Source organism: Nannospalax galili, unplaced genomic scaffold (assembly GCF_000622305.1).
Source record: "Nannospalax galili isolate Female #2095 unplaced genomic scaffold, S.galili_v1.0 scaffold525, whole genome shotgun sequence".
NCBI classification, from domain to species: Eukaryota; Metazoa; Chordata; class Mammalia; order Rodentia; family Spalacidae; genus Nannospalax; species Nannospalax galili.
Genome location: NW_008353937.1, coordinates 1796796 through 1813181, shown reverse-complemented (window position 1 = coordinate 1813181; position 16386 = coordinate 1796796). Strand labels below are relative to the sequence as shown.

The 16386-nt window shown below is 45.7% G+C and overlaps 1 protein-coding gene across 11 annotated transcripts in view; it reads right to left on the bottom strand.

The window, feature by feature from the left end:
• Window positions 1–16386, bottom strand: part of Ptk2 (protein tyrosine kinase 2) — a 223995-nt gene that overhangs the window by 87549 nt on the left and 120060 nt on the right. For 6 of the 11 annotated variants that reach the window (XM_029555008.1, XM_029555009.1, XM_008851059.3 and 3 more), the window contains exons 12-14: window positions 14441–14471; window positions 13993–14045; window positions 2002–2019 (exon numbers count right to left, since the gene is read on the bottom strand). In XM_029555008.1, coding sequence (XP_029410868.1) covers window positions 2002–2019; window positions 13993–14045; window positions 14441–14471 — 102 coding nt within the window. Of the gene's footprint in view, window positions 1–2001; window positions 2020–3215; window positions 3300–13992; window positions 14046–14440; window positions 14472–16386 lie in introns of all 11 variants that reach the window. The other 5 variants (XM_008851064.2, XM_008851060.3, XM_008851061.3 and 2 more) reach the window with 2 other exon arrangements.

The window sequence follows — 16386 nt, the reverse complement described above, 5'->3', positions numbered from 1 at the left end:
GGCACATGTCTATAACCCCAGCACTCAGGAAAGGAAGGCAGAATTACAGGTTCAAGGTTTTCCTTGTTACACAGCAAGCTGGCATCCGGCCTGGGCTACATAAGACCCTGTCTCAAAAATAAAATTTAAATTGGAAATGTTAAAAAATTATTAAAAGGGAAATTTCTAAATTGGGGGTTGACATTTTAATTTGTGTGGTACTGTATCAAAGTATGTGGCTAAATTATAAAGCTGGGAAGACCTATTAAAATGGAAGAAGCTCATAGCTCAGAAGACAGGAAAGTTACTACAGTCTCATGTTACAGTGATGCAAAGAGACAAAGCCACTCCTGAAACTGTCAACATGAGTATGGCATTAGAGGCTCACTGTCACATAAAGGGCCGATAGAGCCACATGAAATGGCTGGTTTGGCATCCGTGGGGGATGCATTGAGGGAGCATGGGTACTGTCCCTTGTCTATGAAGAAAAGCCTAAGGTTCCTAAGTTCCCTGGGGACTGAAAACCTGTGTAATTCCCTGTACAGGTCTGTCTCCACACCTCTTCCTTGCCCTCCGATGGCATGTATGCTGCTGTGGGCTAGTACCAGCAACTTAGCCGGCTTCCCTGTTGCCCCTGCCCCGTGGGAGGTGCCTAACAGAGCTGGTGCCTGCATGTGTGTGCCTGTGTATGCGCTCTAGAAGTATGCAAGCACCAATATTGCTACAGTGGCTGGATTACTTAAAAACAGCTCCGGAGGACTAACCAGTTCAGGGTCTTATCTCATCTGGGTTAACAGATGTCATGACCTGTAGAAGCCATTACAGTGAAAAGGGTCTTTTCCGGGAGCCACGACAAGACAAGCCCACTTTACTCTGCAGTCTTAACTAGTTATGTCACCAAGACGAGGGAGGAACTGGCACGCTTTTTAAATATTTTAAGACTGTGCTTCTTCTGTGACAGGGACTCAGCACTGCAGTTCAAATCGTAGTTCCATGTGGCCAGGTACTATGCCAACAAGAAGTTGTGGCTGTTCTCCAACAGAACTTTATTTACAGACCCTGAAGTTTGATTGTCACATAACTCTGATATCATGAATGCCAGTTTTCTGTTCAGTATTTCCCCCTCACCCATTAAAAACATAAGAAACACTGCTACCTCAAAGGATAGTGTGAGGAGAGGTGGAACGTAAGATCTGGAGTCCTGACCAAGGCCACAGTTGTGCTATTCCCTGGTGAGCTGGGGCACAGCCTTGCCCTGGCTGACTCAGCAGAGGAGGAACATACTGTGAATGCCTGCATTCCACCTATCTGTAGTCACATCACTTGAATTTGTGCTTCCCAGTAATCCTCAGGATGACCACAGGGGGCGTTTCCCAGGGAGGGGGTGGGGTGAGCAAGATGCTGAAGTCACTTCCCAGTCAGCTGGTGACAAGGTGAGGCAGTGGAGGAGGCCGGGACTGGAGTCCAAGCCGACCCCTCTCTGGGAACTGTGCTGCCAATCGGTGCCCTGGAGGACCACTATGAGTGGCGAGGCAGAGGGGAAGGTGCCTGCGCAGAAGGCTCCTGGAGGGCAGCGGCTGCTCGTTCTCTTTCAGAGTGGCCTGGACCCAAGCTCCAATCTGCTTTGAATCCAGGAAGTGCAAGGCCTTCTCTGGAGCCACACCCCAGCTTTGCTCCCTCTCGAAGGCTGTCTCAAATGTGTATGCGCAGTCTCCACTTGCCTCACTCTCAAGGAAAGGGCAAGGCCGCTCCGTTCCACTTACAGAGCTTGTTCCTCTACTATACAGACGCATCGAGTCTCATGCAGGCACTGCACCACAGCAGAGAGAAACATGACACCGAGGCAATTTTAACATTTATGTCGGATGTGAGGAAACAGCCGTCACCATTCCTGCTGATACTTCCCTAACGACCTCAGCTGTGTGACTCTTAAAATCACTGTTACCTTTTCATCAACTGTTATCATACATGCACCACACAATTATCTCACAGCAGTAACACAAACATGAAAATGAGTATTACCGTCCCCACTAATTTCATCTGCAGATCCAGGTGGCATGCAAAGAAAGGAGAAGTAGGGACAGCGGGGGAGAGACAGGAAGGAGAGGAGGGAGAGAGGGAGACACCATTAAAATGACAAGAAAAATCAAAGGGTAAGAAAACAACAAAACCACCCCAAGGCTTCATTCACAAGGTAACAAAAATCATACTAGTGTGCTTACTTGAACTGGAGGCTCTAGTGCTTTTTAGGTTATCAACATATCACACACAGTTACATAGGAGTACTGCAGAGTTTAATTAGTTCATACCACACTAGGCAAAGTAATTTGATTGCCTTTCATGGTTACATGTTAAATAGAACTTCTACAATTTGTATCCTCTTAGATAAAAACAACACACTAGTCCTTACTATATATGTTAAATGGTAATCAGGGAGTGCCTACAACATGCCTATTCCCACACTGCAGATGCGGGTCATGCGCACACTATCTGTGGCAAAGCTTAAAGCTCTGATGACAAGTCAGACACCAGTTGAAATTTGTACAAAACAATGCCAGGCATGATGGTGCACACCTTTAATCTCAGTGCAGAAACAGAGGCAGGTGGATCTCTTTGAGATCAAGGCTAGCCTGGTCAACTTAGTTGCAGGCCAGCTGGGTCTACAGGAGACCCGATCTCAAAAAAGATACAAAGAAAACAATAAAACACAGCTCAAAACAACTCTTTTGAGAAATTTTTGAAAAGTTGCTTTAGTAATTATAAAATTCACTTTCCTAGAAAACCCTCCAAATGGCACAGCTGCCTCATCTATGCAGTGTTCCTGAGCATCTGCCCTGGAGCATAGTGTGCAGACATCTAGGCTGCATACTGACCACGTCCCTCACTCAGTTGCATGCTGTATTAGGAAATCCACAAGGCCAGAAATGGGGTCTTGTCAACCCCTGTAGGAAAACAGACACGGGAAGTGACACCAGGAAGCTGCTTCTTGCCCTGTCATGCATTTAAAAACCAGCAGGGACAACAAAACATTTTCTAGTTAAGAGAGCAGCCAAAGATTGCCAGACACAAAGCCTGCCCCTAGTTACCACTTCTAGACAATGGAGAGCACGTAACTGAAATACAGTAGGTCTATGGGCTGCTCGGGGTAATCTAAAAGCAGCGGGCTAGAGTTAGCTTTGTGGGGAGCCTTGGTTAACGGGAGAGCCAGTGCGGTTCAGTGTGGTGCAGTGCAGTACCGGTTGGAGGAAGTTCAAGAGAACAGAAGACCAAGGGGAGAAAGCGCCTAGCTTTCTTAACTTTATGTTGGCAGTGACTGACTCCTTTACAAAGAGGCAAGAAGAAAAAGAGAAAAACAGAAACAAATTATTTCAATACAAAACACAACCAGTTAAATTTTAAGGCACATCTATTAAAAAAAATACAAAATGAAAATGCTTCTATTGAACCATTGGTATATCTTACTTCTTACTATGACTGTTTTGAGGTTTAAAAATAATCCTGTTTTAACAAAGATTAGCATCAGATATTGCAAGAACAAATGATAAGACTCTACCAGCTCTACAGAGACATCAAATAAGTAACAGAGTCAAAACAAAAGGGAAAACAGTAAAAACCAAAGACCGATACATAATTTAAGGATCAAGAACATTCTATGCTTTTGTGAACACTTAACATTTAACCATAAAGAAAACATTTTCAGAAAACCAGAGATCTTGACTACAAAAGAGCTTTATGACAATCTGGCCCAATCATCAGTGAAGACGCTGATGCTGATTTGGAGTATCTTAACATGAAGACTGGGGATGAGGACGGCTGAGTACACAGGCTGCAGGACTGGCACATCTCTCCACTCACTTGCCCATCCATGCGCTTAAAACTCACTTTACAGGACGGCAATGGCAGCAGGGGACACACACCAGAGTGAAGTCCGAGCAGGGGCCTTTCTGATGGAGCACACTCAGTGTGACCAACACAGGTGGTTCCCAGGCACAAGGTACCATCAATGATAGCCCTGATCTGAAGTATGGGCCCATGGAAGACCAAGGTCCAGACTGCTTGGCTGCAAAGGCAACAATCTCACCAACGACATCCCAGTTCAGCACTGCCCCTGAGCAAGGGTGACATGCAAACCCATGAAGCATTCTGTATTTTACAAAAGAAATGACAGAAACGGAAGCATAACATTAGCAATATTTTCAAATGGCATGTTTTGATCTCGATGACATTTGTACACGGATTCACCTTGCTGCTTGATCTGAAGCCACTTTATTCCATACTCCTAGGTTTCCTACCTCCTGTAGCCCCAGCTGTCCTGGAACTCACTATGTAGGCCAGATTGACCTCGAACTCACAGAGATCTGTCTGCCTCTGCCTCCCAAGTGCTGGGACTAAAGGTGTGTGCCACCATGCCTGGCTAGAGTATATTTTTAAAGAGGTGATATTCTCTACTTTGAATTAAAGGAAAGCAATTAAAATTATAAGCAAACCTTTCCTAAGTAATAAGATTAACCTGTGCCATAAAAAGGAAAGTAAAAGGTTATTAGAATTCTCAAGTTATAAAAGATGATCACTCCCATCACATTTTTTTGAACACCTACCACAAGTTACGCATACCATGTAGGTGGTAAAGTAACAGTGTTGAGCAAAATAGAGCCTTGGACTCTAATCTATTGAGTTCAGGTCTCTGCGTGAGAGAAAGTAAGAGAATTCCAGGGCAGATCCATGTGCTGTGGGGACAAATAGCATAAAGAGTAGGGCACATGTTCCTGTGGGTCTGAAACTGTAACCAGAGCAATCATGCACGGAGATCCCAGAGAGCCAGCAGATATGCCCATACTTGGTGGGGCTGGCACAGGTGGGGCACACAGCAGGCATGCAGAGGTCATGAGGGCGTTGGCATGGAACAGCAAAGGCACACACAGAAGCAGCTGAAGGACTGGGAGGGCATGGGAGGCAGTGGTCAGAGAGGAAGCAGGGCCAGAGTGGAGACGTCATGGCTCACATGCGGGCTCTGCCTTTCACTCTGAGTGACATGTGGAGAGAATAGTGCTGAGGCCTTCATCACAAGTTGTCCCACACTACAGGCTTCCTGGGAGCTGCCAGCCAGAGCAAGTAGCACAGCAATAACCAAGGAGGAGAGGGAGGAGAAGGGGGCAAGTGAACAGGGGCAGTATGGGAGGTGGACTGTGACAGTGCCTGGAAGGTGGGCCCATTAGGATCTGCAATGCACCGGACTGAGGAGAGGCAGTGCAGGACAGACGGAGGAAAGCCACTGAGGGAATGGAGGAGGCAGAGGAACAGGCCTGGTGTGGGCGCCAGGAATCAGCTCCAATGTTAGGTATGAGGGGCTTACTGGACTTTTAAGAGCAAGTGAGCAAGCAAAGGCTACCAGACCGAGTCCAGGCTTAAGAGAGCAGTTTGAGAGGCACCAGCTTAATTAAGCTACAAATACAAAGATTCCCCAGGGAAAGTACTGAGACTGACAGGACCTGGCCCCAAAGACTCAACCCTGGCTTCTCAGCATGAAGCGTGAGTGAGGCAGAGAGTGTGGCGTCCAGAGGCCAAGAAGCTCTGAGCAGCAGGCCCTCAGGACCCAAATCCTGCTGGGTAGGGCCAGGAGAACAGAGGGGTTTGGGTGGGAAGCCACACTGGCTTAGTTTCATTTCGGTTGATGTGATAAAACACTGCAGAATTCAACGTAGGAGAGAACGAGCTTATTTCAGCTCACAACTCCAGGTCACAGCCCTCACTGCAGGAAGTCCAGGCAGGAACGAGAAGCAGCAGGTCACTGTTCAGTCAGCACAGAGAGGAATACAGGCACACACACTGCTCAATTCGCTGGTTCTGTTCTCGTACAATTCAGGACCCAAACCCAGGGAATGGTGCTGCACAAACCCATTTTAATGACTGCAACTGAAACAATCCTTCCTACACATGCCACAGGCCAAACTGATCTAGACAATCCCTTATAGGAGACTTTTCCCGAGACTGTGTCAACTTAACAACTAACATTAGCCACCTTACAAACCATGTCAACTACTGATGGCAAAGACCTAGCAGGCAAATAGATAACCAGAGATAGGGCTGGGCTGCTGGCTAGTGAGCGTGAACAGGCAGAAATCAGGGATTAAGATGCCAAAGGCAGGGGGAGACGGTGCAGGCACCTGTACAAGTTCACTTATGATTATAAATTTTCCCAACAAGTTTTTGGCTTGGTGTAAAGATGGAAGAGAAGGTGTTTAAGGCTGAGGAAGGGAGGGTCTGGAGCAGCTCCAAGAGAGGAGCTGACAGGCCCTCCTAGTGAGGAGTCAAGAGTCATGAGACCAAAGCTGTGCAGCTATTTTAGATGTCAAGGTCCCATGATGCAGAGGACATGGAACAAAGGAGCTAGACACAGTTCTGGAAAGTGCAAAGAAAGCTGAACAAGGCAGGGGAGAAGACAGATAGCACAAGTCAGGGAGGAACGCCATCACCCAGCAGGGCCTTGAGACTTTCTAAAGAAGTCGATGAGGGTGCCAGAGGTGTGACACAGGACAACATGGTGACAAGCCCAAAGAGATGGGCAGCCTGGTGGGGTCAAAGGGTTGTTGAGGTGGGCAATGACGGAATAAGCAAGGAACACAGGAGGTGAAAGAGTTTTCTTAGAGGCGAAACTGTGACAGGACTAGTTACGGTGCTAGCACCACAGCTGTGCAGAGCTCGGAGAAATGGGGTAGTGTCACTAGGTGGACTCTAGACAACAAACGCCGAGATCTTCCCAAACAAGTGTAGGGGCCTAGAGCCCACAGCAAGCAGTCGCTCAGAACTCTGAGGACCAGGCAATGTTGAGTGGCCGACAACGAGAAGGAAGAACACCCCTCACCTCCAGCGCCGGGGCTGCAGGAGCACAAGGGGCCCTGTCACCCTTGGGTGAAAGCTATTAGCAAGTTCAAAAAAGGGGTCAAGGACAGATGAGCCCTGGGGGGTACTCAGGTAAAGAGTGGGAAGAGCTAGGCAAGAACAGGGCACAGACACAGAAAAGTGGATGTAGGGGCGGTGGCCTGACAAAAGCAGCAGGAGAGGGTTTACTTTGGATCACAGCCCATTGTGGAGGCAGACATGGCTAGAATAGCACCATCTCTGGCCACAGGAGTCTGAGGCAGCCAGTCACATGGCATCCATTGTCAGGAAGCAGAGGGAAGTACTGGAGCTCAGCTCAGTTTCTTTTATTCACTCAGGGATTTAATCCATGAGATGGAGCCACCCATTCAGGGCAGGGATTTCCACCCCCGCCCCGCAGTTAAACCTCTGTGAAAATGCCCTCACGGACACGGACACGCTCATGGGAATATGGGGAAAGGGGCTCTGCAGGAACAAGAGGTGGCAGGGGTCAAAGGCAGAGCAAGGTTAGTCTAAGAGGATCAGTACTTACCTCGGACCACACCGCTCAATTCTGCACCTCCCTCCGCAAGCTAGCTCTGTGCTCTGGAAACACAGTCTCCCCAGCAAACTGTCTAATCTGGGGAGGGAACAGATGGGATCGCACCTCTCACCAACACTTAGTTTTAAAAGGACTGTCCCAAAGATCAAAAACATCTGGATAGCAAGGTGAAGAACAGCTTGTAGAACAGCTCTTTCCCTGGGAAGTAGTCCTAGGCTGACATGGAAGCTACCTCAGCAGTTAGCAGTGTTGCTCCACAATTCTGATGGAGTTCCTGCCCCGACTTCCCTCAGTGATGGACTGACCTGGAAGTGTAAGCCAAGTGAATCTTTTCCTCCCTTATGTGGCTTTAGTTCAGAGTGTGTTATCCCAGTAACAGAACTAAACTGGAACATATCCTGACAAGCAGATTATAGGACATAAAGGCGCCAAAGATGAATGGGTTAAGTAAAGCAACAGCACAGACATACAGCCAACCAATCCAGAATTAAAAATCAAAAGATAAGTACCTTGATTTCTTCAACAGGTTAACTGTAATTACAACCAAGCAACAGCATGCCTGGCCGACAGACACAGGAGAGGCAGGGAGGAGATTGAACAAACACGACTTGTTTCACTCTTGTCTGGATAAACCCCCAAGTGGAAAGACGGAGCAGTGAGAGAAAGTTAGATGCTGGTTTGATGTCTGATAGTGTTTTGTTTTTATTTTTTTTTCATATTTTGTTTATTATTTTTATTTTATGTGTATGCGTGTATTGCCTGCATGTAGGTAAGTGCACCTGTGTTGTGCAATGCCCACGGAGGACAGAAGAGGTTGTTGGATTCCCTAGAACTGGAGTTACAGACAGTTGTTAGCTGCCATGTGGGTGCTGGGATTTGAACCCAGGTCTTCTGCAAGAACAACCAGTGTTCTTAATGCTGAGCCATCTCTCCAGCCCCAGTGTTTTGTTTTTAAAGTCTCGTATTTCAGAAATACTTCTTAGAAGTGAGACAGGCTCTAAAGTAAGCCAGGGAAGGAACGACAAACCTCACAGGGCTGGCTGAAGTGACAGAGACACAGGGACTGCAGCTTAAAAATACCAAAGTCCTCATTGCTCAGTCTTTTTGAATGGGAAAGTGGCTGGGGCCACCCAACTCTGGGCCAGCCTACAAGTCCTTCTGCAGTGCACACATGAAAGCAGGGAGTTCAAGGCCAGAGGAAGGAGGCCCCGGCCCTGGGCCCTTGTACAGGACACATCACAGCCTACACTGTTGGATTTCGGTACTTCTGTGACTTCTGAGGGCTTGTGACTCCTTCAGGTACCACAGGGGAGAGCAATGTGATTACGCAGTACCCTGACATCTCAGTGGCAGGCAGAATTCAAGTGACATCAAGGCAGGGAGACAAGGTGCCTGCTTTTATCATCCTTGCTTGTACTCATGCACACCGCACTAGAATGGCTCCAGATGTCAGACGACAGCAGCTTCTCAGTGGCTCAGAGCTCCTCCTAACTAAACCTTGAGTCACTGCGTCACTGATACTAGTTCCCCAGGTACTCAGAACACACCCGCAACAGCCAATATCTCTCTAGGAGCACATAACATCATGGCAAAGCACATGATTCACATAAATGAACTTTATTCCTTAGCAATTCCAGGACTGAAGTGAGAGCTTTGCACATGCTGGGTAAGTGCTTTAGCACAAGGCTGCATCTCCAGCCACCCAATCCCCCTTTCTGAGACAGAGGCTACATGCAGAGGCTGGCCTCAAGCCTCCTGCATCAATCTCCTAAGAAACGAATCACAGACTTGTGCCATCACACCTGGTCCCCAAAGAATTTATGGACTAGTCAGCAATACTCAGGGAAAGGGCTCCCCATCCTGCACCTTTAAATTCTGCTAGGTCAGTGTTAAAACCAAGCATTCAGAGCCACAGTGGCTCATGCCTGTAATCCCAGCTCTTGAAAGGCTTAGACAAGAGGATCACCATGAATTCCAGGCCAGCCTTGGCTACAGAGTCAGTTCTAGACAGTCTAGGCTTCAGTGAGACCTTGTCTCCAAGAAAAAAGAAGACAGCAAGCATTTGGAAGCAGAGACTAGCTGGGAACTACAGCTTTCTTGAGATTGAAGCTGAAGGCAAAACTAGCACAAGTAGCTCCGTAAACCTGAACAAAAACAGACGGATTTCAACGTTAAGAGTCAGCACTGTATTTTCCTGTTAAATGGGGAAAAGTCTGTAATGGAATCACACTAGACTATTAGTCGCCTGCACACACATCAGGATTTTGGAGTTAATCAATAGGTCTAATGAAAAGGAAAAGCTGGTGGAATTCAAGGTCTGGGCTTCCATATGCTCTCCATTCAGCAGCTGTGCCAACCTGGCCAAGCGATTGAGCGTTGACAGGGATCATTTCTTCATCCACAGAGCAGAATATTAATAAGACACTGTGAAGACTTCAGGCACTATCTTGAGCATGTAGTAACTACTTGCATCTGCTAAGCAGCTGCAGAGCAATGAATGGACAGACCAGTACGTAAGAACAAGCAGGAGAGAGAGGCAGGGATGATCAGAGTCCCCGCCACACACTTCTCAGACCACCATTGCTCACAAACCACTCAAGCACATACAAGATGTTTTAGGTTTGAAATGAAGCAGCCTGACATAAATAATACTTATTTTGTTAGATGTTCTCATGGTAATTCAGAATAATTCAATCATGAATTCAAAATAGCTAAAAAGTAATCTTATATAAATATAATTATGCTTAATGAAACAACCAAATCAAAATAATCTGTGCCAAATATTTTACATGGTTTTTAAATTTTTACTTAATTCATTTTTTATTTTATGTGCATGAGTGTTATGCCTACATATAAGTGTACCTGTGTCATGCAGTGCCTGCAGAGAACAGAAGAAGGCATTGTATCTCCTGGACTAGAGTTACAGAAGGTTGTTAGCTGGCATGAGGGTGCTGGGGTTTGGGCCTGGGTCCTTTGTAAGAACAGCCAGTGTTCTTAACCACTGAGCCTCTCCAGCCCCAATTTTTGTCTATTTGTAATGATACTAAACACAGTATCTCAAAGTAGAACATTTGTCCTTTAAGCACAGAGGGCTCAACAAAGAGAATCAATCAAGTATCTCTACTGCAAGGCAGAAAATGCCACAGAAGTAATCTTCATGAAGAGATATAAGGAGAAAAATTATACTTTCTAGTGCTGTCATGCGTAACTCAAACACTAAACACATGCCACAGTGTAACACAATGGCCACGACCATCACAGACGACTGGTCACACATTAAGGTTTTGGAGCTCAATCAACCTTGCTTGCAGACTTGGAAATCTGCACACCAACGGTTTTTGGGAGCAGCCCAGCCCACAGGCACACTTCACTCAGGACACACTCACAGATCCAAGGGGCAGCCTGTGACACTGGCCCGACAGGGCCAAAGTTCTACCTAAGCTCACAAAAGGCATAAAATGTAATTGATTAATCTCAAAGAATCTTTTTAAAGGGGCTGGAGTGACGGCTCAGCAGTTAAAAGCACTGACTGTTCCTGCAGAAGACCCAGGTTTGAATTCCAGCACCCCAATGGTGGTTAACAACCTTCCATAACTCCAGTTCCAGGGGATTCAACATCCTCTTGTGTCCTCCATGGGCATTGCATGACACAAGTGCACTTACACAGACGCAGAGAATACATCCACATAAAATAAAAATATAAAACTTTAAAAGATCTCTTTAGCCTTCAGAGTACTATGCCCAGGGAAACATGCTATTCTAATAGGTATTTTTGTGAAACTCTGTTGACCTCATTTTTAATGAGGAACAGTCGGAATTTCAAAGGCAACTCCTGCCAAGACTGACAGGCTGCAGGCTGGGTGGATGCTGCCTGGCCGTCCCCAGAAGAAGCCTTGTTTGTTTGACTGCCTGGAGGAAGCCATAGGTGGCAGGACTAAGGACCAAAACTAAGCTCTGGCCCCACTGCTCACCAACCCAGACACTGACACTCTTCTCTGCCTGGGTCTAGGAACTGCCTAGTGATAGTCATGGACCAAAATACCAAAGTGTTCTCAGGGACAGAAAGACTGTGGTATAAAAAAGGAAAGTACAAGCAATCAGGACAGTCAGCAGAGCTAGATAGAAGGGAGTCTAAAGCCCACTGTTAACATGGCTGAGAAACAAGGTGGTTGTGAAGAAGAGAGTCAGGAATGGGAGGCACAGGACGGCTATGGACAGTTGAACTGCAGACCGAGCATCATCTGGTAGGCACAGAATCTTTACTCAAAGTTTTTAAAGTACCTCAGAGATGAGAACACGACTTCTTGTTAAACACTCTAGAAAATACAACAAAGGCAGAGTCCTAAGAAAGTAAAATGGAGCTTGAGGCTCATACCAAAGTTTGAGCAATGACTCTACTTTTGTGAGCTATGTAATCTTTAGCAAATTATATAACCTCTTAAGGCGTTAGTTTCCTTGTCTATACATAAGAGATGACCTCACCAGTACTGGAAGGACTTCATGAGTTAAGCCACAGAAAAGAACACAGAACATAAAGGAAAGAAAGGAACACAGCAGTGCTTGATCAAACTCAGCCAGCCAGGCACAGTGGCCTGCATCCACATCCCAACATTTTGGAGGTAGGAGGGAGTGTCAGGAGTTTCAGACCAACCTGGCCTACAAAGCAAGATCTGGTATAAAAAAAACAAACAAGTCGTCCAGCAGTCCAGCGTTTTCTTCTTAGTGTCCTTTAGAAATAGTGGAAATGGAGATGAGAGGAGGGACCGGCTGGGAAGCGAAACACAGAGCTTGACGACCTACTGTTAAAAGGAAGTGAGAGTCCAACCTAAAGGACGAGGACAGCAGTGTAGTGGAGTCCAAGAGAAAGGGCTCAGAGGTCTAGAACCTACACTGTCACCCGAAGATAAGTATCAGAATGATGCTGCTGAGCCCCAAAGATGTTTCGGTTCAGTCCTATGCCCAGGGCAACCAGAGGAATGTGCCACAGACACAGCAGGACAGTGGCCGGTTCCCGGACTTCACCAGCAGCTGCTGGCACAGAGACACTGAGGAGCCCGAGTGATGAGTGCTCAGACCTCACCTAGCTATCCTTCCTGCAGCACACTGCAGGCCCTGAGCTCCAAGGTCTGCTTTTCTCCTCTGACCCCTACTATGGGATGTGGGCTACCCTCCACAACTTTTGACGAGTATTATGTCCACCAAGTCAGTATCTATACCCAGCTGAACCAAACAGAACAGAGAGCCTGTCTGAAAAAGACCGAAAACAAACAAACAAACAAAACCAAAAACACAACAGAGGGCTGTGGACACCCAGCAGCCCTTCAGGAAGCCTGGCTCTTCCCTGTCACAGTTCAGCTTTCAGATGATTAGCATGTCTTGGAAACATGCAGCAGCCCTGACACTAAGCAGCCAGACCAGCTCCAGCACCAAGAGCTTCTCTCAACTCTGGCAGGAAGTGGTGGTCGTCCACTCTCTAGGCCAAGAGAGTGCAGCAGTTCACACCCCACCTGAGAACCTCTGCCTGGGGTGGAACACAGGAACATTTATGGAGAGAAGGCTCATGGGCTGTTTGTGAACAACACAGAAACCACATAGACACATTATGATGTTGGACACCCAGTAACAATTGGGCAAAAGTACAGAGTTAAACTTGAGAAAATGACTCAAGACACTGTGTCATATACTAGACTTATCAGAAGTTCATTTAGAAACACAAGCTGTATGTCCACAGATGAACTTGAGAACAGATGATGTGGGGGCTGGAGAGTTGGCTCAGTGGCTAAGAACACTGGCTGCTCTTGCAGAAGACCCGGGTTTGAATCCCAGCAACCACATAGCAGCTAACAACTGTCTGTTAACTGCAGTTCTAGGGGATCCAACAGCCTCTTCTGTCCTCCAAGGGCACTGCACAACATGGGTGTACTCAGACATGCAGGCAATATAATCATACACATAAAATAAAAATAAAATATTAAAAAAAAAGAACAGATGACATGTGGGAATACAGATACACATGTGTACATTATGTGCATATATAACAGGAGGGTGTATGTATGTTAAGATACCCAGCTTGGGCCCTTGGGAGGTGCTTTCTCCTGCCCCTCCCTAAATTCTTCTGTTTTCCAGTTCTAGAAGAGAAAAAGTTCACTACACACCACCAAATAATTAAGATAATGCTTTTGTAGTATCGTAACTATATGAAGTACCATGTATGTCAATTGTAAAAAACAAAAACCATTTAAAAAACATACTTTGAACTTTAAAATACAAAGTACATTCAATTAAGTTCTGATGAATGCAAAGACAAACTATAATGGCAACTTTGAAAGTTAAAGTTTTCACTCTAAATAGAACATGGCATTAAAATAGAAAATTAGTCTGGAACCTACATATCCTGGTGAGTAACCTGGTGGGTAACATGATTCATCTACAGTCCAAGCACCACACAGAAAGCTACCTCCCAAGAGTAAAACTGTTCAAATGCTTTATTTTCATGAGCTATTTAGAACAAACAAGCTCAAAATGGAGAGACACTGACCACGATCCTGACGCCCGTAGCTTGTTCTTCAAGGTCTTAACCACACACGCCTTACCTGACACAGAGACTGCATGTGTCCGCATGCCTTGCTTTTCACTGTTGGCCAACCTGCAATGGTAAAGTGTGAGTGCTGTCATTCCCAAGAACAAAATACCTGGCCTTCGCAAACAGGCATCTGCCTCAGATTAGGAAAACCCGGATTAGTCCTCAGAGAAGAAATTCTAAACACAGAAGCAGTATGTAATTTTTGGCACTGCCATTTGATTTCTCTAATGATATTATAGACCAAAACACCTACTATGAAATTTGCAACTTGAACAAGAACCCACCAATGATTTCTCTTTGAATTTCTAAATTGTAAAACAGAGTGACACCTGTCTTCGCACTCCTATACAGAGGTGGGAACATGAGAGATGGTAATTACATGAGATGGGTAATAAAGCACAGTGACTTTCTTAAATTTTAACTAAACAAAATGACAAAATGCACAAAAGAGCACTTACTTTGGTATGGATGGCAACGCCCGTTCACCTTCTGGGAGGAAAAGGAAAGAGATGTGAGACTCCTTGGATTCTTTTAGAAGACAGTAAGCAAAAGTCAGGGAAGCAGCTTTATTCTGGTGAAAACCCTCTGCAGCCAGGTCACAATTCCATCTCCATCCTGGGCTCTCACGGCTTTCCTTCCCACACTTAAAACACACGTAAGGTTCTCGTTGTTTGAAAGGTTCCCTGACTCACAATGAAGAGTGAGGACAACAGGCTAATGAAAGGTCACCTCCTGGGGCTGGAGAGACAGCTCAGTGGTTAGAGTACTGGTTACTCTTGCAGAGGACCCAGGACCTATAATAGTGGCTAACAATCATTCATAACTCTAGTTCTAGGGCATCTGATGCCCTCTGATTTCAGCAGGCACTGGACAACATGGGTGCGCTTACACACATGCAGGCAATACACGCATACACATAAAATAAAAAAAATAGATAAAATATTTTTATTGATTGAGTGATTGGTCTTTTTGAGACAGGGTGTCTCTGTAGCCCCAGCTGGCCTGGAACTCACTATGTAGACCACGCTGGCCTTGAACTCACGGAGCTCTGCCTGCCTCTGCCTCCCAAGTGCTGGGATTAAAGGCATGGGCCACTATGCCAGGTTCAGCCAGACATTTTTATTATTTGATTTTTGGAATTAAGACTTTCAGTCCAAGTTTCTGTTTTTGTGAAACAGGGTTTTGCTAGGTAACCACGGCTGTGCTGGAACTTGTAATATATACTAAGTAACCTTCAATTATTAGTGAGCCGCCTGAGTGCAGGGATCACAGGTGTGGGCAACCATCCCTAATTCAATTTTATTTATTTACTTATTTTTTTATTTTTTGGTCTTTGTGAGACAAGGTCTCCCTGTAGCCTTAGCTGTGTAGACCAGGTCGGACTTGAATTCACAGAGATCTGCCTGTCTCCTGAGTGCTGGGATTAAAGGTGTGTACCACCAAGCCTGGCTTCTTGGTTCAGTTTTAACTTTGGACTAAAACATTTTATTTACTGGTCTTTAACTATAAAATTAGTATTAATTCATTGTAGCAACTCTACATTATAAAGATGTGGGGAAAAAAAGGGAAAAATTTAAAATTCATTCCTGTGTTTTAATAAACACATTCTCTTCAGTGTATTTGTGATCTAAAGTCAGACTCCTTTCTACACATTTTTCCTCTATAAACACTCCAAATACACTGAAACCCTTGAAACTATAGCCACATAATACATATAAATAAGTAAAAATTAAGTTATACAAACCAGGCGTGGTGGCACATGCCTGTAATCCCAGTAGATGGGAAATTTAGGCAAAAGGATCATTAATTTAAGGTCAATCCAAATTACACAATGCAGCCTAGGATGCATAGCAAGACCCTGTGTCAACCAAAAGAAAGGGGTGGGACAGATGGTCAACTGTTAGGGAGTTCATACTGCTCTTGAAGAGGACCCAAGTTTGATTGACAGCATCCACAATAGGCAGCTCACAACTGTCTGTAACTCTAGCTCCCCCGGAGCTATACCAATACCTTTGCTTCCATGAACACCTGCACTCATGTGCACACGCACGTGCTCTCTCTCTCTCTCTCTCTCTCTCTCTCTCTCTCTCTCTCTCTCTCTCTCTCTCTCTCTCTCTCAGCCCCCCCCACATCTAGACTCACATACTTTACCTCTCTCTCACTCTCTCTCTCTCTCTCTCTCTCTCTCTCTCTCTCTCTCTTTCTCTCTCAGGCCGGCACCCACTTAGCTTCACATACTGTAACCCTTACTCAAGCTCTCTCATTCACTCCCTACTTCCATTCTGTTTCTATGTTTTACTATTGTGAGCAGGTGACAGTGAGCATCCCAGCTGGGCTTCTACAGAACTTACTTGGAATACATTGAGGGGAACAGAGCTTAAAAATTTCATTCACTAAAACCTGC